The sequence below is a fragment of the Corylus avellana genome, chromosome 2, assembly GCF_965113065.1.
Source record: "Corylus avellana chromosome 2, dhCorAvel1.hap1.2, whole genome shotgun sequence".
Taxonomy (NCBI): Eukaryota; Viridiplantae; Streptophyta; class Magnoliopsida; order Fagales; family Betulaceae; genus Corylus; species Corylus avellana.
Window position 1 is genome coordinate 47,186,416 of NC_142491.1, and position 22,158 is coordinate 47,208,573.

Here is a 22,158-nt window from a genome sequence, read left to right on the forward strand (position 1 = left end):
CATGTAAAATATTTTAATTGAAATAAGAGGTAAATGACGAAAACAATGTTTGAACTCAATACATTTGCTATGATATTATGTTAAATCACAATTTATCTTAAAAGTTTAAGCTTATAAAAACATATAAATTTAATCGTTTAATTTATATTATAACAAAGGGTAAAAGATATAGAACACGCCCGGCGTGCTTCAACAGTGAAGCACGCCGGCCGTGATTTTTTTTATTATTATTATTTTATTATTTTAATTTTTTTGAAAAAAAAAAAAAAAAATTAGCCTGGCGTGCTTCACTGTTGAAGCACGCCGGGCGTGCTCTGAATCATGACCCTATAACAAAACAACAAATTTCTTAACGATAGATAATATATAAAGAAGAGAGTGAAAAAGGAGGAGGCACATTTTAGCGTATTGATAATATTGAAGGGGTTTCTTAAATATAAATCATATTCTATCTCCAGTCTAAATTTAACTATTCCAAATAAAGTGAGAGAGATTTGAAGACATCGAAGAAATTCACTTCTTGTTAGTACAATATTCTTCATATTTATCTTATAACTCTAAATTTACATGTTGTCCATTTCTTCTCATTTTTAAAGGAACTAACTAAAATAAGGCACTAAATTAAGGTGCCTAAAAGTGGATACAACCAAAATATAATCACAATAATTCAAAGACCAGTCCTAAAAATCTATTAAAGTTAATAACCAAGGGAGCCAAATCTTCATACTCTATGAAATGCATGGAAAATGTATTAATGATTTTAGAAAATATTAGAATAAATCTTTCTTTCCTCTTGAGCAAAAATAAGAGTATTATGATCTACTTGTTCCTTATCTCTAATTACTTGAAACAAAATATGGTATCTGTAGGCTGAACCGGCGTTGGATTTGACCGGACGCCGTCGAATCGCCGTTTATTTGTACGTGGGCTCTATGTTCAACTTCCGGTTGTTTCCAACTCGTGGGTTTCACAACTGGGATTCTTTGGGTCCCAGCCCTTCAATTATTCAGAAATTTGGTCCACAGTTCCCATTACTGGTGGGCCAGTAGCAAAATGACCCTCCAAAAAAAAATGGAATTTTAAGAGTTTAACGCTTTATAATTATTTTTTTAATTTAAAAAAAAAAACCCTTAATTGTGAATGAAGGTGTCAAAAGCGAACTGTTTAATAAATAGAAAATCTATGTAAAATTTTCTTAACCAATAATATTGCAATTCATTTCTTATATTAACTATAGAAAGTGGGAAAAAGTTTTCACCTAATTCTAGCTCCAAAAAAAAAAAAAAAAAAAAAGTGATTAGGTATCCAAACAAATTAACTAGCATTTGCCCAGGAAAAAAAAAGAAAAAGAAAGTAGCATTTAATAAACTTTTTTCTGAGCAGGTATTTAATAAGTTGGTGTTAGAATCGAGGAGAGCTAGACAATAACAGGCATCAAAATCAGAACCCAGAATATTTTTATCATTAATTTCCAGTTGTAGAAAATCAAAAACTTAGCAATTGGATCGAAAGCATATATGGAGTAGGAGTTGTAAAAACGAAAGGATTTGTTGTTCTTGTCACTTGTGGACATGCAGGATTCCCTCACGTTTTATACAAAGATTAATGCCAAGTCAATTCAGTAAATACACTAAAAAATTGAAGTTATGGTAATTATAACTGATTTCACTAACACCCAGATAGCCATCTTGTTTTGAATATTTGGGCGTTCAGATAGCAGTTGGGAACTTGGGACAGTGTGCAATGCAAGTGGCACATAGTAATGGGCAGTTTATGCGAAAGGGCAAGTAGATTTCACCTTGTTGGACACACCCGGATGCTCTCTCATATTAACTTCTCAGCTCTCTTTGCACCCAATCTAAATTCCTTCTATAGCCCTAAAACAAATACATCATCAGCAAAGAAGGGAGTTAAAAAATAAAAAATAAATAAAAAGACTTTCCATTAAACAATGTCAATGCTATCCAAATACATGGATACAGATTTCTTAGGTATTGCATGGGGTGCAATAAATTTTTCCTGGTTCGTTAACTGTCCATATCATGCCAACAAAGTTAAAAAATAAAAAAAAAATTAAAAAAAATAAAATAAAATAAAATTGAGCGGAGCGTATTGGTGGGATGGCCGAACTATCTCATAAGCAAAGAGAGTGGTTTAGCCACTCTCAAAGTGATAGTTCATGAGTGGCCGAACCACCTTTTTAGCCAAGGAAGTGGTTTAATCACCCCACCAAATGGCCAGTTTAGGGTGGTCGAATCATTACCGTGCCAAAAAGGAATGGTTTGGCCACCCCCACCAAACCACCCAACTCAACTCTCTTTTTTTTTAATTTTTTTTTTTACTATTATGCCTTGTTAGCATGATCTAGACCATTAATTTTCAAATGAACGGTCTAGAAGAAACCTATTGCACCCCATGGGGTCTCAATCCCAAATACATGATCATATGTATAGCCTTGTAACGAAGTCAGCAACGATGTTTTCTAATGACTGCCTATAGTAATGCACGTAGGTGACATTATTTGGGAAAAACTAATCTAGAAGGTTTTTTTTTCCTTCTGTTTTTGGGTCTAAGCCAATGATATTGGTTAAGGATCAAAAAGAAATGGATAGAAACCAGTCCCATCTCCTTCTTGACTTCAAATAACCATTGAAAGATCAAATAATATCATTCCAATTTTAAAGGGAACAACCAACCTTATATGTTCGAATTTCTTCACTCGCTCATCTAAAGAAAAATCATGCTACTCTAGCTCCAGATAATACGAACATTATCTAGAATGCGATACTTATATGCAACTTAATTGTAAGGGTGACAATTTGTGTTTGCGTGTTAGGTTTGGGTCAAACTCCACAACCCTAATATGAAATATTTAATTAAACGGCTCAAACTCATTAACCATATCCTTCTAATTTTGTATTGGGTTCATGGGCTATGCCAAAAATTGACAGCAAGTATGTCGTATATCGGGTTCAGGTCGTATCGATGCATGAATATAAAACTATGTAGGTAAACCCTAACACGACCTATTTAATTGAATGGGTCTAACTTCTCAACCTTAACTCTTTAATTTTGTGTCGAATTCATATTGAGATAACGGTTATGTGAAAAATTAACAACCCTAATTTAATGCAAATACTTAAATAAAATCCAGACATAATGACAAAATGTTACTCGCATGATCCCATTCTAGGGCAAAACAAACAAAATGAATGGTTCCTCTTTGAGCATACAAGAATTACATGAGAAGGAACCTTCTATACCTAATAGCAAGCAAGATTCATCGAAGCATCAACATACTTGATAGACATTGAAATTGAAATGATGCAAAAAACCAGAAGAAGTTATGGTTGAATTACCGAGATTAGTTTTTGATGGAATCGATGAGAAGTGCCAGACATGGCTGATGGCTGAGAGGAACGCTTGCTTGCAAACCACTACACGGCCTCTTTACTTCCAACAACAAAACAGGGGCACGCCGCTCGTGTCACTTGCGGGAGAATCCTTTGGTATATCCTTCTGTTGGTATATCCTTCTGTTGTTACTTGTTGCCAGAAGGACAATGGAACATCTGGGAGAATATGCTACGGATGCTTCCAAACACCCAAGTTGAACTTCAAGGATTTTAGGGAGAACTGAAAACGGGCCATGGCTGCTTTATTGGAGATTGACAAAATTTTCTCAACCGGCTCAAAATGGAAAAAGGAGGAAATGGGCTGGTCCAAGTCCCAAAAAGGTTGAGACAAAATGGGCTGTTGCCCATGTCATGTCTGGGCCTATTGCTTATAACTCTTCTTTTTTTCCTAAAAAAACAAAATTCAACAAAGGCCCTTAGCCCATCGACAATAACCTCTTTTTTTATTTTCTCAAAAAAAAATAATAGTAAATAACTTGGAGAATTCTAACCAGGGCTCCGCTAAATTACTATTTATCTTAAAAACTTAAATTTCTATATTAAAAAAAAAATTATCTCACGTGTATGCTCAGACTTCTCTTTAATAGATAAAGCCTAACACATAAAATATTTAATTTAAGCATGAGGTAAATTGTGAAGTTACGGTTAAAGTATATGAGTTTATCCCTATCGTATAGTCTAGCACGACCAATAATATGAGAAGTAAACCTATTTGGCAGTTGAGACAGCCTCAAATAACCCTCTGCATTTAAAATTAATGATGTCACTTCGAGCTCATCAACCAAAATTTATAGACTAATGGGTGTTCTCATCTTAGCCAATAATCAAATTATATAATTCCACAAAATTTATAGTTATTGATTTACATGAACTATCTACGTTACGTTGAATTTGGGGTAATTATTAAGATGGATTGAATTCAAAGAAATTTTGGAGTAATTTATAATTATAGTGGAAGGTTCTCAAGTACAGTAAAATGTCCAGTTTTTGTTACTTTCATATTGTACAGCAAGGTTGGTGTAATACCACAGCCCCGACAATTAACCTTTATATTAATCCCTAATATCATGATTATTGATTACAAACATAAAGATCCCACCATTCACAAAATTCATTAAGGAATAATTTGACTAGCCAACCAATTGTGAATTTCTTCAAGGGTGGAAAAGAGGAACACCCAACAACCAAAACCAGAAGACCTACAAAAGGGTGACGGTAGGCTCTTGAGTTTGAAAGGGAATTTTGGATAGGGACTGGTTTGATCCACCTGAGATGACAACAAGAAAAATAAAAAAACAATTGAAGATGATGATGGTGGGGAACACCCTTCTCCTTTCGTAGAAAAAGAAGAACAGAATCCTACAACTTTGGACATGATGCCAAAGGGATTACAAATTCAACTTTAAATCATGATTTCTAGGCCCTAATTTACAATATTTGATGGGGAAAATGTGGTAATAATATAATGTATATCACTAGAGTCGGCTAATGATTTTTCGACCGACCAAAATCTGTTAAAATAAAAGTCAGCTTAGGCAGGAGGAGCAGGCAGCATATTTGCATCGTGCAAGCCATAAAGGAAAAAATAAAAATAAAAATAGTCTTTTTCTTTTTCTTTTTCCATGTCTTTTGTGTTTTTAATTGAAAAGAAAAAATAACTTAAAGTTGTATAACTCATGAATGTTGCAATGATCGACCATGTGATCCAGTGGGAGCAGTGGGATGGCTAATGCATGGCTTGGATACTTGAAAGCTAGCTAGATTCTTGTCTGAAGACCACAATATGTAGGAAATACCTAGATTGAGATCATGTGCAAATCATGATAGCAATGGCCGCGATCACCTTCAAACCATACCCACCATGTCACCCTTTGTATTTTTCTTTAATTTTTATAATGGTTGCACGGTATAAGTATTGCACCGGATCTCGGTCCGAAATAGCTTATACTAACTTGCATATAAGCTAGATGTTCTTTTAAACAGAAACCCAGTTAGGATTGTGAGACACTAGTGGATAGCATTGGCCCCAAAAGAGCATTTAGTGTTCAAAGAAGGACCCAAAATTTAACAATACTTTTTTTCCAAGTTCAGAAAAAGGAAAGTGAAAAAAGAAGGAAACCTTCCACCCCAAGCATTTTGCACAGGTTTCAAAGGACGGGCTAGGCTAAGACAAAGCAAAGCCCATCTTCACAAGTCAAACCTTTTGTAGCAAAGACTTGGACCCGTTTGGTGACCATCTACTAACCTTTCAAAAAACAACACAAAGACTTGGACCTGTTCAAAGCTGAAAGCAGAACATGCGTGCCCCATGCCATGGCCCCCCCCAGTCTCTGCGCCAATGCCTTGCCTTGTAAAGAACCCAAATTTCTGACTTTAGCAGATCTTTTAATAAGACTGAGAAAAAGCAAAGTAGATTACCTTACGCTTCCTTTGTTTTTACTTTGTTTTGCTTTGCTTCTCTTTTCTGCGTCTTTTCTTTTTGGCCTTTGTATCTTTTTCATTTTCCTTTCACCACTTTTTGGAAGTTTCTCGTCACCATCCCTCCGTCTTCTCTACACAACAAAACCCCTTCACTATAACACATCCACAGTAACTCCCACGCGCAACCCAAATTCCGATGGTTGGTTTTTTCTTCACTTCAATATTGTCTTGCATAGACTTGAAACAAGTCTTGTTTTAAATCATTATTTTAATTGTTCAACTATCTTTTGAAAGGTATTCTATCGTATCCAAATTCTCTTCAAAACGAGAAACCAACATGTTTGACTCAGACTTTGTGGTTGAGACTTTGTCACTTGGTCTTAACTTTTATTCTCTATGTTCCCTGTAGTTTTGTATTTCCTGACAAATGGAATTCAAAAGTTGAAATTAAACGTGACAAGCATTCCAATTTAGCTAGTGATGAAATTTGTTTTTGCATTTGAACTATCACTGATTCTCGTTGGCTCTAGGACCGTTATATGCCTAAATATTACAGCAAAATCTCCTATAATTAATTGTCTAAATTACACATAATTCCAACATTTAAAGATTACGAGACTCACTTGTTTTTATATCCTTTTAGATTTTTAACAATTTTATTATCCAAATTATTAAAACTTTAGACAATAAATATGATAAAAACTTATCTCTTCAAGCAACTTATGAATCATCAACCGTCTACCCATTTGTTCATATAAGTAAACCTATAAAGACAGACAAATACGCAATTTAAACAGTAAAATTAGTGAAAAATCCGAGTATCCTTATGGTCAAATCAGCAACCGTAAAGACAGGGTTCTTTAATGAGTAGAGACAACCCAAAACATAATCTTTAATGACATTGAATATTGAGGTTCTACAATGTCGGATAATAATACAAAAAAAAATAGAATTCAAACAGTTGATGAGCGCGTGTGGGGAGAAGAACTCAAGTACTCTGTTGAACTCTGATACGAAATCTGCATTCTTCAGAGACTGATTTTGTATTTCTGGTCTGCAAATCTGAAACTTTATAGGTCTACCACAGGCCACAGCCTATACGCACACTCTCTCTCTTTTGAAAGAACAGTCTCACATGCTAGCCCGTTGAATCCCACGTAAGCAATTCAATGTAAAAAAACACAACGAAAACATACAAAAACAAAATCAAAATACAAAAAGCAGCCCTCTCTGTCTCTTCAAAAAGCAAAAGAAAAGCTTACGTTATTCTCTGCTTCCCAATGCTTGCAAACACAACCATAAAACGAAGTGAAGATTAAACACAGCTTTCTCATTTCACTCATTACAACTCACGCTCTCTCTCTCTCTCTCTCTCTCTCTCTCAAGTTTAAACCCCTTTATAAAACCCATCAAAACCCTAAAATAGCCCAAACCCAATCCTCATATCACAACCACCATGGAAGCTTTGAATTTCCTGAAGTTCTGGAGACCCACCAACACCTACCCCTTCATCACCAATGGAGCTCCGCATCCTCTAAATGAAAAAGAGGATGAACTTGAAAAAGAAGAAGAAGAAGACTCTTTCTTCGACTTGGAGCTCACTGTTTTTGACTTTGACAGCAAGAAAGACAAAAGCAACGACAACCCCGAAGCCAACAATGTCAAAGACAATAAAACCAGGCTTGATACCAAGGAACACCACAACAACTCCGCCAAAAAAGCTGCCCTCAATTTCTCAGAGACAGCCCTTTCTCTGTCTCCTAACGATCCTATTTCCAGAAGAAAAATCCTCCCGATTGAGCCCACCTCCAAGCCTCAGTCCCCAATCGCTCTGCTCAAATCAGCTCCAAGATTTCAAGTCCTCATGTTTAAGAAGCCGAAGTCAAAGTCAATGGCAACTGCAAAAACAGAGTCCAAAACCGTTTCCATGGATAACCAGGAGCAAAGAAGACAAGAAAGCAAGGCCTTCTTCACGGTGAAACTCAAGGTTGAAGAAGCTCCGAAAAACTCACTATTCACCAGAGGAAACAGTTTGAGAAAAACCGAAAGCAAAATACAAGACTCCCAGCCCTCAGAGGACTCAAAAGCAGAGCGGTTCTCAAAGGAAGTGATACAAAAATATTTGAACCTAATCAAACCTCTATACGTCAAGGTCTCAAAAAGGTACAGCGAAAAGATAAAGTTCTCCGAAGAGTTATCGGTGGCTTCCACTGCGTCGTCTCCGTCCACGGTGGCGGTGCCTAAGAAGAAGAAGCCCTTGCGGAAAAGCAAATCCGCATCGGCTTCGATCGCAGCTGCACAGCCGGTGAATAGGAGAGATGATTCGCTGTTGCAGCAGGATGATGGTATTCAAAGCGCCATTCTTCATTGCAAGAGATCCTTCAATTCTTCTAGAGGTATAGGATATGCTCATAAGTAAATGTAATGAATCAAGATTTCAAATTTCTGAAACTTAAATGTATTTTGCTGGATTCCAATTCTCAGTCTTTTCTACCTTTTGTTTCAGATTCTTCATTTTTAACGAGCTCTATTAGCGATTCGTTGCATGACAAATCAAGAAATTCATATTCTAGAGGTATAATTGACTCTGTTTCAATATTGAGTTTTATAGTCGTGATTTTGCTTAATGAAGTTCAAAGTTTCACCCTTTTTTTTGTTTTTTATTTTTATTTTTTGTAATTTAATCTCAGATTCTTCTCTGCTGTCGCGATTTGCAAGCGAACCTTCTGAAGAGATATCCGTCAAAACATGCATTGAGGAAGGCAATGTGGTTGGCATTTGAGATGCTTTGATGGGAAATGGAAAGCAGGAGGAAACTGAACAGGGCACTCTGTTCTTGTGTTTTGTTGTAAAGAAGAAACAGGGAAGAATCGCAGAGGATAGCGTAGGTTTAGTTTTTTTTTTTGTTTTTTTTGTTTTTTTTTTTTCTATGTTCGGGTGTCTTAGGTATGATGACCAGCGGGTGTCATACACTCACTTGGTGTTGTCTGTAAAGTGATGGTGTCATTATGAAGAGATTGAAAGAATTCCTTATTTGTGATCTTTTGTGTGTGCTCTGTTCTGTGTCTGTTTGCAGTTTCGGGCCCTGCATTTCTACCATTATATCACTTTTTGAGATATATATGATATGGGATAGCTGTTCGAATCAAATATATCATCATTTCTGTGCATTTTGAGATTGAAATGACATGACGGTTTTATTGCTTTTGTTTTTGTTTTTCTTTCATTTTTTGGGGAGCCTCAACTTTTTCTGAAAATGCAGTCCAAGGTTGGGTATATTGTGTTGCATAAGGTTGAAGTGGGAAAAGATTGATCGTAAGGAACATGTTTTCCAGACCCATCAATTGCATTTTGCCATTTTGCCAATTCAGAATTTGGAGGCCATATTTCTGTGAGAAACAGAAATAGTTGGTGGGGAAGGGGAGGAGAGGAGAGGTGTTAAGCTTGCTATAGTCTATAGATCTCAATGTTTTAAATGATCCTGACAAACTTCACTCTTTTGTAAGTACTTTTGAAGAGAAAAGCAATTTACACTTGCTTTTGTACAAATCTGTGGGCATTAAAACGTGAAAATAAATCATTAATATAGAGGAGCATATGCCATGATATATGCTTTCTTCACCGTCTCTATTCAAACCACCATGCAACCATCCATGGATTGAGATCTCCAACGCAGGATTTGTTTGTGTTACTGTTAATTACTTTTTGGTCAATTTGATTTGCACTTTTATAGTACGGGTTATCTCCGTTTTAAACATTATTAAAACTAGTATATGCAGTTTTCTTTTTCATTTTAGTTCATTCTATCTAACAATTTATTGGCTCGCCATTGGGCATCCGCCATGTCATTTATGTATCTATTGTTACCACATCATCATCAATCAATAAATAAATTAATTAATTAATAATAGGGAGGGAGATCATCTCCGCCACCCACCGCTAGGGGAGATCCCACCTCTATGGGTAGCGGAGATCCTTCTCCCTCCCTTGCAAGTAGGTCGCGTTTGGTGGTTGGTGGAGATGATCTTTCTTGTTAACATTTTTTTATCTTTCTTGCTAACATTTTTTATTTTAAATAATATTGACGCGGCAAGAATGGATGAATGATGTAACATGAGAGACATGTGATAGACGTTTAATGGCTTTGACACGGAGAGTTGTTAGACTTTTGGACGGAAAATAGATGAAATGACAAACAAAAAAGGGAAAGCCACATGCACCACTTTCAATAGTTTTTAAAATCAATGCAATTGTCCGATAAAAGTGCAAATCACAAGGACCAACAAGGTATTTAACTCTTTTTTTTTTTTTTTTGGGTCCTGAAATTATATCTCAAGACTCTAACATGTTTGCTTGGGGTGAGTGTCCCCAAAAATTAGGCTGTTGAAATTTTAGTGAAATTCAGACAACCTAAGAGATGAGAGTTATGAGCAATCTAAGGCATGAGACCTTCCTACCTAAGACAAATGAGCCTTGCAACCCTTCTCTTAAGTTACTCAAATTTTAGTAAAATTCATGTAGCTTAATTTCAAAGAATCCAAATTTAGGGCATTTTGTAATTTTATTATTGATGTTGATATGTTAGATTTGACGATTTATGACAAAAAATTTAATGGAAGTTGAGAGCGAGCGGAGAGTTATTTGTCATTTTTATTTAGAAGGAGTTTTAAGCAATATTTTTACGCTGTAAAAACCTACGCAAAAATTAATTTTGCATTTGTCCCTCATTATTTACCTTATTATTATTATTATTATTATTATTTTTCAATTATCTTTTTGTATTATTTTATGGTTATTAATTCTTAATTGGTTCCTTGGGTATGCCATCCACATCGTGGAATGTTAAAAAACCAAATATACTCTTTTCAATTGTACTCATGATTGTAGCAAACGAAAGTATAAAATGTGTTACCTTCACCCAAAAAAAAAAAAAAAAAAAAAAAAGTACATAAAATAATGTTACATGATATCATCAACCTTTACATTTGTCTTTTTCGTATTTTCTAAGGTTTGCTGAAATTCTATTTCCAAAGAGGGAGCTCTATCTCTTCTTTGAACCGAATAGTGGTATTTGTTGGTAGTTGGTACCCCTGTCTCTTATTTTCTGTTAATGTTCTTTTATTTTTATATAAAAAAATAATAATTATAATAAGTTTTTTTATTTATTTTGTTATATTTATTTCAGGTATTGTAATAATTAGAGCTCATTCGGAGCAGCCTAATTTTGACCAAAAATGAATCTCACACAGAGATATCTGCTACTGCTAGGGAGCTGCAAATTCAAACTAATGGGTCACACTCACACATGGAGTTGATTGAAAATTTGAATTTTGAAAATGAAAAGAGAGTAGGAAGGAAAGAGTAGGACATGAGGTGTTTGTTTGAAGTCATAAATGAAATGAGGACGAAGGCTCTGACGCTGCAAACAAAACCAAATTTCCAATGCACCATCATCATTCATAATGGCAAGATATGCCAAAATCAACCAAAACAGTGTGGCCCATCTCCCATTGCTCTCTTCACTGTGCACCTTATTGGCTTATTGCACGACTGGCCAACATTGCAGACTTCCTAGGGCACCTCTACCCAACTTGGTCCCCTGCATCAAATGGGAATCCTCAATTTTTCAACTCCCACACGTAAACCCACTTGCAGTCTAATTCATAATTTCCACGTATTTTTTTGTCTTTTTATTTTTTAAGAGGTAAAAATCTCATTTTAATATAATTAACTAAATATTATTTAATTTAAATGAATTAGAGAAGATCATAATTTACAATTCTATCCTTTATATTGTTAGCAATAAATTGCTAAGAAATCGAATAAAAAATAATAATAAAAAAAACTTATCCAGAAAATACATACATGGGTTTTGCTTGGAATAGAGGCTGATTTATTATTATTATTATTATTATCTTCTCTTTTTCCAAATTCCTAGGAAAGTTCTTTTACGTTATTACGGTTAGATAATGAAGAACATTGGCCCTTGGTTTTTCTGCTTGATAAAACTATAGTTTCGAGTGGACCCATCAACCTAGAAAAAAGAAAACTGGCTCAATAGAAAGAGAGAGAGAGAGAAAAAGACAGAGACTCTGTTTCTACATATGGAGATGAGAGGACGCCAAAAAAAAAGGGTTCATTGCACCAATTTATTATATATAACTCAAAAATCGTGAGTGTTACAAATCGTTTTCAGAAAGGATGCAGTGAACCAAGGGACACGGCACAAACAAAGACCCGACATCATATTTTTCTCCGAGGACCGTAGATTGCCTCTGTTTCCTTCCTCCGCTGATTTTGTTGTGTCTCATTTGTGTTGTTAATGTTGCCATTTTGGGGGCTCGTATTTGCTTCAACGCATTGTAGATGTAAGATGGTTGAATAGGGGCTCATGTGAGCATCATTAAGCCCATATTCCGGAATTCTTGTATGGGGAAAATATCATCCGTAGGAGACATTATGATTGGGAATCAGTATTCTTGCCTGAGTTCAAGGCCAACAAAATTACATCATACATGAATCGGCAAACGATGGTATAAACGAAGACCAAGTTAAGTGTAACCGCTAGAGAAAGTTTTAGCCACAGGAATGGATTGGTCTCGAGCTAACAAATTCATTGCAATCTTATCCACCATGCATATAATCAAAAGAGAAATGTTAATTTTCATTTTTTGCGTATTTCTATACAAAAGAGATGGATTAAGAAAACCATATAACATATATGACAATTGGGATTTTAACATAATGATAAATTATTAAAATCAAGATAAATCTTCTTATTGCTTAAATCGATGCTTGTTCAGCAAATACAGAGTCATGGATACAAGAGGGAAAATCTTCTATCCAGCGTGTCCTCCCCAGAAGGGACAAAGCCAACTTGGCTAGAGTGTGTGCTGCCCCATTAGCAGCCAGTGGAAATGAGATAAGCGCTAGGGCGTGAAAATGGAATGGGCCTTTCGTGGGCGTACTGAATGTACCACTTAGTAGGCCTACAATTGCAGGAGGGGCCTGTGTACCAAAATGCACTAAGGGCTTCCATGAACCGCATATGGGCCTAGGGAAACATATATATAAAAATATAAAATTACAACGGTTAGCAACAAGATCAATCACAACTCACAAGTCCCAACTACTAGTCTACAACGGCTCATTTAGGTCATCTAAGCATTTGTCCAGGGTATCAATCAAGCAATGAATGAGACAATTAGCCGTTCAAAATATGAAATTTTGAACAATCAAGCAATGAATGAGACAATTAGCCGTTCAAAATATGAAATTTTGAACCGTTCAAAATTTATTTGCACCGTTGTTTTTTTTTTTTTTTTTTTTTTTCAGATTTTCTCACAATAATTGCTCAAATTCATAACAATTTGAACGGCTCTTAGATTCCCATCCCAGTGAAGGAAAGTCAAATGGGAAGCCAAACATATGCACATTTTCATACCACTGAAATACACAACTACTTGCAAAACCTACCCTACCACGGCAGACTTTGAACTACAATTTCAGGTAAATTATCAATCTTGTGGGGGTGATGTTGAAAAAGGTGATAAAGATAGGTTAGTTGAGTTTAAATGCAGAGGGTGCCTAGTTTGGAGCTTTTTCAGCCATGCATCCAGATAGAGCACCACCAAAAAAAGGAAAAAAAAACCCCACATAGACTTAACTGCATGCTTCTGCATGCTTAGCTGCGTGTCCCTTTCCCCACTAATTGGTCTAACTATAGTTCGATCATTTTGTTGATCAGTCTACTGAAAAGGTTAGAATGCATTTGAACCTTGGAAGTTTATATCCGTTATCAAATTAGTCTTTGAATATTGAAGTTAATGATCAAGTTATCCCCCTTCAAGTTAATTTTCTTTTTGTTTTCCCTGAGAAACAGTGAACCTCTTACAAAATAGCTTGAAGAATGAATTCATTGAGGCACTAGACTGATAGATGTAGACTTAAATCATAAGTATAATTTCAAAATTAACATAAGAACACACAAAAAAAAAAATAGGCATATGAGGGACCTTATGCTATCAACAGATATCGCTATATTCCTTGGTCACAGTAGGAAAAAAAAAAGAAAAAAAAAAAGAAAAGAAGATGGGAGGCGGGGGGATATATATATATTGTAAGAAGACATCACTTGCATTTCAAATTCTGGATTTCTAGTAATCCGATATTAACATTCATGGTGCAATCCATCTGAGCAGATTTCTTTTTCTTGAAAACCTTCAATAGGTGCACTTTCCCATCCAGCTTTGAGGAGCTGGTCAGCGGCAAAAGAGACCCAGCCAGATCGCTTGATATCCCAGAATTGACAGGCAAATTTAGTGAACTCAGGGTAACTGTGGCGTTGACCTTCTTGGTTGATCGAGCCCTGGCTCGTGCCTTTTCAATAGCGGCCTCACCAAGAGTCATGCCCTTGTAGGCAAACCTAACAGTGCCATGTTCATATTTGAAGTGACCAAAGTTGGTGTTCTTTACCGTGAATTGAGCATTCGTCCGCAAGGAAAATGAAGAATTTGAAAGATCAGTAATATTAAAGGAGGCAGCAAGCAGCCGGAACTTGGGAGTTTTGATGCGCACGACGACTAGAACAAAGGCCAAGATGACTATGGTTTGGACCACAGCGAAAGCAGCAATGTATACCATGCACTTCACGCGCTTCTTTTTGCGTAGCTCTTTGGTGTGTGCCGTGAACGTCTCGTCGTCGCTGCGGCCACGACCGTTGGCCGCCGGTGCCAATGGGTAGGGTGAATATTGATCCTTGCCTGCCATTTTTCTATGCTCTTGACAAACTGAGATTTTTTAGAGTTCGAACTTTGTGAGAGCAACTATTTATAGATATAAGTTCACATTACAAATTAAAAAAAAAAAAAAAATTGTTCACATTACAATATAATGTATCGTTGTAGTTGTTAGAAGATATTTGAGACACTTTCCTAGAAAATGTTTCCGGGTACCATTTTTTCCCCCAAACCAAACGCGTAAGAATTTGACTTTTATGGGCTTGTTTAGATGATTGCAATTGAGTAATATCTTTCTCACCATCAATTGTCCATCACCCCCACGGCCCACCCCAAAAATGGGAATCTCTCAATTTTTCACACTCAACCACGTAAACCCTCTTGCAGCCTAATTCATAATTCATTACGTGGAAAGGGTATTTTTGTCTTTTTATTTTTTAAGAGACAAAAATGTCATTTCAATATAACTAATTGAATATTATCCAATTTAGATGAACGGAAGAAAATCCTAATTCACAATTTATGTACTTTCATATTACTAGCAACAATTTGCTGAGAAAACAAAAAAAAAACTTATCCGGCCAGAAAATACATGGGTTTTGCTTGGAATAGAAGATTATTTATTATTATTATTTTCTCTTTTGCCAAACTCCTAGAAAAGTTCTTTTACGTTATTACGGTTAGATAATGAAGAACATTGGCCCTTGGTTTTTCTGGTTGATAAAATTATAGTTTGGAGTGGAGTAGTGGACCCATCAACCTAGAAAAAAGAAAACTGGCTCAATAGAGAGAGAGAGAGAGAGAGAGAGAGAAAGACAGACTCTGTTTCTACATATGGAGATGAGAGGACGGCAAAAAAAAAGGGTTCATTGCACCAATTTATTATATATAACTCAAAAATCGTGAGTGTTACAAATCGTTTTCAGAAAGGATGCAGTGAACCAAGGGACACGGCACAAACAAAGACCCGACATCATATTTTTCTCCGAGGACCGTAGATTGCCTCTGTTTCCTTCCTCTGCTCATTTTGTTGTGTCTCATGTGTGTTGTTAATGTTGCCATTTTGGGGGCTCGTATTTGCATCAACGCATTGTAGATGTAAGATGGGTTGAATATGGGCTCATGTGAGCATCATTAAGCCCGTATTCCGGAATTCTTGTTTGGGGAAAATATCATCCGTAGGAGACATTATGATTGGAATCAGTATTCTTGCCTGAGTTCAAGGCCAACAAAATTACATCATACATGAATCGGCAAACGATGGTATAAACGAAGACCAAGTTAAGTGTAACCGCTAGAGAAAGTTTTAGCCACAGGAATGGATTGATCTCGAGCTAACAAATTCACTGCGATCTTATCCACCATGCATATAATCAAAAGAGAAATGTTAATTTTCAATTTTTGCGTAATTATATACAAAAGATATGGATTATAAATGGATGTGTAACATCTCTAATCAAACTTAGAAAACCATATAACATATATGACAATTGGGATCTTAACATAATGATAAATTATCAAAATTATATATCTTCGCAGTGTAAGATGTTAGAGTATATATATATAGTCCCACGTTGTATATGGGTGTCTCTCAATGTATAATTATGGCTAGGTTAGCTAGTTCAAATCTTGACCTTAATGTTCACTTATATTTTAGATAAATATTTGGAACTTACTTATTCAGAGAAAATTTAAACTTAAATGTGAATGTTAAAATATTAATTAAATAATAAAATTTATAATATTTTTTTTCTACAATAAGTCATAATTTAACATATGGAGGAGTTTTCTATCAGTTAGAGAATTAATTCATGCAGGGTCTATTTGGAGGATAGGGGACAGCAGGAAGGTCTTCATTTGGGGTGATAGATGGATCTCAAAACCGACAACCTTTGCCATCCAATCGCCATGCAATGGCTTGCTTGTGGGTGCAAAGATAAGTGTTCTGATTGATCCGATCACATCTTCGTGGAACATTGAGCTTATTCAAAATTCCTTTTTGGTGGAGGAGGCAGAGATTATATGCAACTTTTACCCATTAGTAGGTATCAGCAAGAGGATAAGCTGGTTTGGCATCGAACAAGCACGGGAGAATTCTCCGTGTGAAGTGCTTACCACTTGGAGATGGAGTGGTGTGGATCCATGCAGGGAGAGAGTTCCTTTTTAAACAAAAATAGGGACTTGTGGAACTGTATCTGGAAATTGAAGATTCCCAATGCTGTAAGAATGTTTTTATGGAAGGTGTGTAGCAATATCCTCCCAACGAAAGACAACCTTAAACGGCAAAGGGTTGTTTCAACTGGCAGAAACAACCAGGACGCTTCAAGTTCGTTGGACTAACCCTCCCCTTGATAGCTACAAAGCTAATTGGGATGCAACGATAAATTTAAAAGAGAAGAGGATTGGGATAGGAGTGATTATCCGGGACAATATGGGGCGGGTCTTCGCGGCTCAATGCAAGATCATACAGGCTGTGTATGACCCTACCACTGCAAAGGCAATTGCAGCTTTACACCCTATAGAACTAAGCCGTGATTCTAGATTGTAGGAAGTGCTGCTTGAAGGAGATTCAAAGATCGTGGTTACGACACTAAAAGTCATGGACTCTAATTTTTGCCGATATGGACGGGTAATCGATGACGCCAAGGTAGTGCTAAAGGTGTTCCGAGGATGGGAAGTGCACCATGTCAAACGAGATGCTAATATAGCAGCGCATGGACTTACAAAGGAGGCGGCATGTAATAACTCAGACACTGATAAACAAGATTTGGCTTGAAGAAGTCTCACTGTATTTTTGATATTGTCAATTTAAATCGTTTAGTTCTTGTTTTGTAGAGCCTTGGCTATGTTATTCTTAATGAATGATATTAGAATATTTTTAAATATATATATATGAGAGGAAAGATATTGAATGCAGGAACTTTTTGAGTGAAGGCTTGAACTCATTTTGTGCTTAAATATTTTCCGATTTTGTGAAAAGCGGTAGGCCGTGAAAATGGAATGGGCCTTTCATTGGTTTAGGAAAAGAGTGGCCCGTGGGCCAACAATTGCGGAGGGGCCTCTATACAAAATGCACTAAGGGCCTGCATGAACCGCATATGGGCCTAGGGCAACGTATAAAAAATATAAAATTACGACGTTTAGCAACAAGATTAGTCACAACCCACAAGTCCCAACGAGTTGAAATTTTCGGCGGCCTGGGTCATTCCAGAGTCTGCCGAATCTGACATGGCTAATTTTTTTTTTTTTTTAATAAACGTTATATATTTTGCGCTTTTAAAAAAAAAAAGTAAAATTGAAGAAGAAAGATATTAAAGAGAAATTTAAATTTAAAATATTAACACTAAATTTGAGATATTAGCACTAAATTTGAGGAATTAACACTAAATTTAGGATCATCAAATCCATTTTGAGTGATACAAATCTCTAAAGGGTTAACCTTCCACTCCTAAATTTTAGTTTTGAATTCAAAAACAAATTTTGAGGCATTACAAATTAAATATTAACTTATAAAAATTAAACTAACAAAAAATATATATATATATATAAATTTTTTTTTTATTATTATTATTTTTTAATATATGTCCTACTCAAAGGCAGCCGCATAGCAGGACTTAGTCCCAACTACTAGTCTACAACGGCTCATTTAGGGGTCATCTAAGCATTTGTCCAGGGTATCAATCAAGCAATGAATGAGAATGGATCTACCACAATTAGCCATTTAAAATATGAAATTCATTTATTTGAATAAGTGATTGAGCGGTTCAAAGTTTATTTACACTGTTGAATTTTTTATAAATTTTCTCACAATAATTGCTCAAATTCCTAACAATTTGAACGCCTCTTAGATTCCCATCCCAGTGAAGGAAAGTCAAATGGGAAGCCAAACACATGCACATTTTGACCAAATACACACCTACTTGCAAAACCTACCCTACCACGGGTCCACGGCGACTTTGAACTAAAATTTCAGGTAAATTGTCAATCTTGTGGGGGTGATGTTCAAAAAGGTGATAGAGATAGGTTAGTTGGGTTGAAATGCAGAGGGTGCCCAGTTTGGAGCCTTTTCAGCCATGCATCTAGACATAGGTTAGTTTAACAGAGCACCACAAAAAAAGAAAAAAAAAAAAGAAAAAAACAAAACAAAAAAGACCCTACATAGACTTATGACTGCTTAGATATCTCCAGTTGTTGTGTGTCCCTTTCCCCACTTAATTGGTCCAACTATTGTTCATTTCGTTGATCAGTCAACTGAAAACGTTAGAACGCATTTGATCCTTGGAAGTTTATATCCGTTATCAAATTAGTCTTTGAATATTGAGGTGTTTTTATTTATTTTTTATTGAATAAGGAAAAAGGTTATTGGGGAAAATCTTTCTCATTCTTGATCCAAAAAAAGAGAGAATGAGTGATCCTAAAAATAAAAATGGGGTGGACTGTCCAACAACAGACCCAAAACAAACTAAAACAGTGCTGAAATAATTACAAAGGGTAGAAAATGGGTCAAACAAGTGACCCGGTCCTTTCAAGAGACCGCACAAAGCGGTTACAGAAGTAAAAGGGGCACAGATTAAGGTGAACCTATCTGAACCCCCACTTGGAACCAACAACATCTACCGGAAGGAGGATGAAGCCAAAGATACAATGTCAAAGTCCAAATTAGGGACTGTAGAAGAGAGAGATACCAACACAAATTTGGTTAGTCTCCACACCTAGATCTAACCAAAATAGCATAAGGAGACAATAACCCATAACAAAAAACAACAGAAATACAAAAGAAATAAACAAAACACAGCAAAACAACCAATAAGAAAAAGCAGCAGTCGGGACACAGAAGATGAAGCTCATTGGACGGCGCGTGGGAGACACACTCCGGCGAGTGCGAGCCATGCGCCGGCGCGTGGTGGACGGAATGATGCGAGGAGGGCGGTGATAAGGAGCTAGGATGACGGCGAGCACAGTGGATAGGCGCGTGGGCGGAAGAAGCCGGTGGAATAGAGTAGATCTAATTTTTAAAAAACTAAATCTAAAAATACCGACCGCTCTGGGAAGAGGACGAGCGGCGTGACAGTGAGCATGGATGACGAGGGAATGGAAACGATCGGAGCTTCTGTTTTGGTTGGAAATAACTAAAAGAAGGGCAAAAAAACTTGACAGAAAACATATGAAGAAAAGAAGAAAGAGGGGAGGAGGAGAGGAAAAATATTCATTCCTCGTCCCCCAGAAACCCTCACGAGAAAGTGAAAAACCCTCATAGAGGAGGTGGAAAACCCTCACAAAGGAGGTGGAAAAAAAGTTTTCTAGAGAGAAGGTAGAGCCTCTCTCTCTCTAGAAGACGATTTTTGCTTTTTTGTGAAGCTATAACCCTTTGAATATTGAACTTAATCAAGTTATCCCCCTTCAAGTTTCTTTTTGTTTAATTTTCCCTGAGAAACAGTGAGCCTTTTACAAAATAGCTTGAAGAATGAATCCATTGAGGGCCTGAGGCAATAAACTGATAGATTTAGACTTAAATCATAAGTCTAATTTCAAAATGAACATAAGAACACAAAAAAAAATATAGGCATATGAGGGACCTTATGCTATCAACAGATATCGCTATATTCCTTGGTCACAGTACGAAAAAAAACCAAGGAAAAAAAGAAGGAAAGAAAAGAAAATGGGAGGCGGGGGGATATATATTGTAAGAAGACATCACTTGCATTTCAAATTCTGGATTTCTAGTAATCCGATATTAACATTCATGGTGCAATCCATCTGAGCAGATTTCTTTTTCTTGAAAACCTTCAATAGGTGCACTTTCCCATCCAGCTTTGAGGAGCTGGTCAGCGGCAAAAGAGCCCCAGCCAGATCGCTTGATATCCCAGAATTGACAGGCAAATTATTTGAACTCAGGGTAACTGTGGCGTTGACCTTCTTGGTTGATCGAGCCCTGGCTCGTGCCTTTTCAATAGCGGCCTCACCAAGAGTCATGCCCTTGTACGCAAACCTAACAGTGCCCTGTTCATATTTGAAGTGACCAAAGTTGGTGTTTTTTACCGTGAATTGAGCATTCGTCCACAAGGAAAATGAAGAATTTGAAAGATCAGTAATATTAAAGGAGGCAGCAAGCAGCCGGAACTTGGGAGTTTTGATGCGCACGAATACTAGAACAATGGCCAAGATGACTATGGTTTGGACCACAGCGAAAGCAGCAATGTATACCATGCACTTCACGCGCTTCTTTTTGCGTAGCTCTTTGGTGTGTGCCGTGAACGACTCGTCGTCGCTGCGGCCACGGCCGTTGGCCGCCGGTGCCAACGGGTAGGGTGAAGATTGATCCTTGCCTGCCATTTGCTCTTGACAAACTGAGATTTTTTAGAGTTCGAACTTTGTGAGAGCAACAATTTATAGATATAAGTTCACATTACAAATTAGAGAAAAAAAAAAAAAAAAAAAAATTCACATTACAATATAATATATTGTAGGAATTGTTAGAAGATATTTGAAACACTTTCCTAGAAAATGTTTCCAGGTACCATTTTTTCCCCCAAACCAAACGCGTAAGAATTTGACTTTTATGGTCTTGTTTAGATGATTGCAATTGAGTAATATCTTTCTCACTATCAATTGTCTATCACCCCCACCCCAAAAATGTCAATGTAGGATTACCCACCCATACGCATTAGGAGTTGTTAGAATATTTTATATACTATTCTATAAGGTTTATTGTCTTTCCTATTAGAGTTTATTCCATACCTTAATTAGTCTAGGGTTTATTGTTTATCACTCATAACTTCTCTCTATATAGAGACCGCTATAATATCATATCATATAACAATCTTACTCAATATAATGTAGTTCATTGTTTTCTTCTGCTCTCTTTCTCTTCTCTCGATCTTGCTTTCACTCCAATATATTTACAATATATTTAACATAGTATCATAGCTATTTAACATGGGTGATAAAATAGTGAATACATTACCTACTATTTAGGGCATTATAATGCTCGCATCTTTTCAAAGCTTACGTGCGCGGGTTCTTCAACCAAAAAAATAATTTTTATGCACTAAATGTTATAAAGGAACACATGGTCCATGCCACATATACTCATTTGGGACATGACTGAAAGAAAAGCGTAAATGTATAATAAATATATGAGCAAAGTGTGTTTTTAATTTGTGATTATTCTCTGAAATTTTTAAAATGGGTTTTAACAGCTTAGTAGTGGATTTAAAATTTCTTTCCGTGTGGTTTCCGTCCAAAAAAATGACGCTCATTAAGCAACATCAACATTTTTTGCCACGTCATATTAAAATAATATTAACCGTGGTAATTACACAAAATATGAGCTCCTTATGGTTGGAGAGCTAATCATATTGCAGTTTAGGGTTTTTTTGGTTGCCAGTGATGAGCTTCGTCAGTGCCTCACTCAGAAAAAGGGTGATAAACTTGGTCAAAGTGGGGTCTAATTATAGGAATGGGATTGGTTGCAATTTTCTGCCCAATTAGTCCGTACCATCGTGCAAGGCATTGTAAATTTTGTGATAGGGTTTTGACGGCGCGTTATGACTCCCGTTAACTGGGTTTACCAATTTTCTGCTT

General features: G+C 36.3%; 3 protein-coding genes across 3 annotated transcripts; 1 reads left to right on the forward strand and 2 right to left on the reverse strand.

Moving 5' to 3' along the window:
- The first annotated feature begins 6,860 nt into the window (after positions 1-6,860).
- Positions 6,861-8,876, forward strand: MAKR5 (membrane-associated kinase regulator). The gene is made up of 3 exons (XM_059572347.2): positions 6,861-8,232; positions 8,343-8,411; positions 8,527-8,876. Exons 1-3 carry the CDS (start codon positions 7,293-7,295, stop codon positions 8,616-8,618), a joined length of 1,101 nt encoding a protein of 366 aa, XP_059428330.2. The 5' UTR covers positions 6,861-7,292; the 3' UTR covers positions 8,619-8,876.
- A 5,072-nt stretch (positions 8,877-13,948) lies between these two features.
- Positions 13,949-14,605, reverse strand: LOC148587821 (late embryogenesis abundant protein At1g64065-like). The gene has a single exon (XM_088513990.1). It carries the CDS (start codon positions 14,603-14,605, stop codon positions 13,967-13,969), a length of 639 nt encoding a protein of 212 aa, XP_088370116.1. The 3' UTR covers positions 13,949-13,966.
- Positions 14,606-19,807: 5,202 nt separating this feature from the next.
- On the reverse strand, positions 19,808-21,101 carry LOC132162983 (late embryogenesis abundant protein At1g64065-like). Its single transcript, XM_059573189.2, has one exon. The coding sequence runs from the start codon at positions 20,905-20,907 to the stop codon at positions 20,269-20,271; it is 639 nt and encodes a 212-aa protein (XP_059429172.2). The 5' UTR covers positions 20,908-21,101; the 3' UTR covers positions 19,808-20,268.
- Between the last annotated feature and the right edge of the window lie 1,057 nt (positions 21,102-22,158).

Coding starts and splice junctions, on each gene's coding strand:
- LOC148587821 (XM_088513990.1), bottom strand. CDS start 14,605: ATGGCAGGCAAGGATCAATATTCACCCTACCCATTGGCACCGGCGGCC.
- LOC132162983 (XM_059573189.2), bottom strand. CDS start 20,907: ATGGCAGGCAAGGATCAATCTTCACCCTACCCGTTGGCACCGGCGGCC.
- MAKR5 (XM_059572347.2), top strand. CDS start 7,293: ATGGAAGCTTTGAATTTCCTGAAGTTCTGGAGACCCACCAACACCTAC. Junction 8,233..8,342: donor ATCCTTCAATTCTTCTAGAG/GTATAGGATATG, acceptor CTTTTGTTTCAG/ATTCTTCATTTTTAACGAGC. Junction 8,412..8,526: donor AAGAAATTCATATTCTAGAG/GTATAATTGACT, acceptor ATTTAATCTCAG/ATTCTTCTCTGCTGTCGCGA.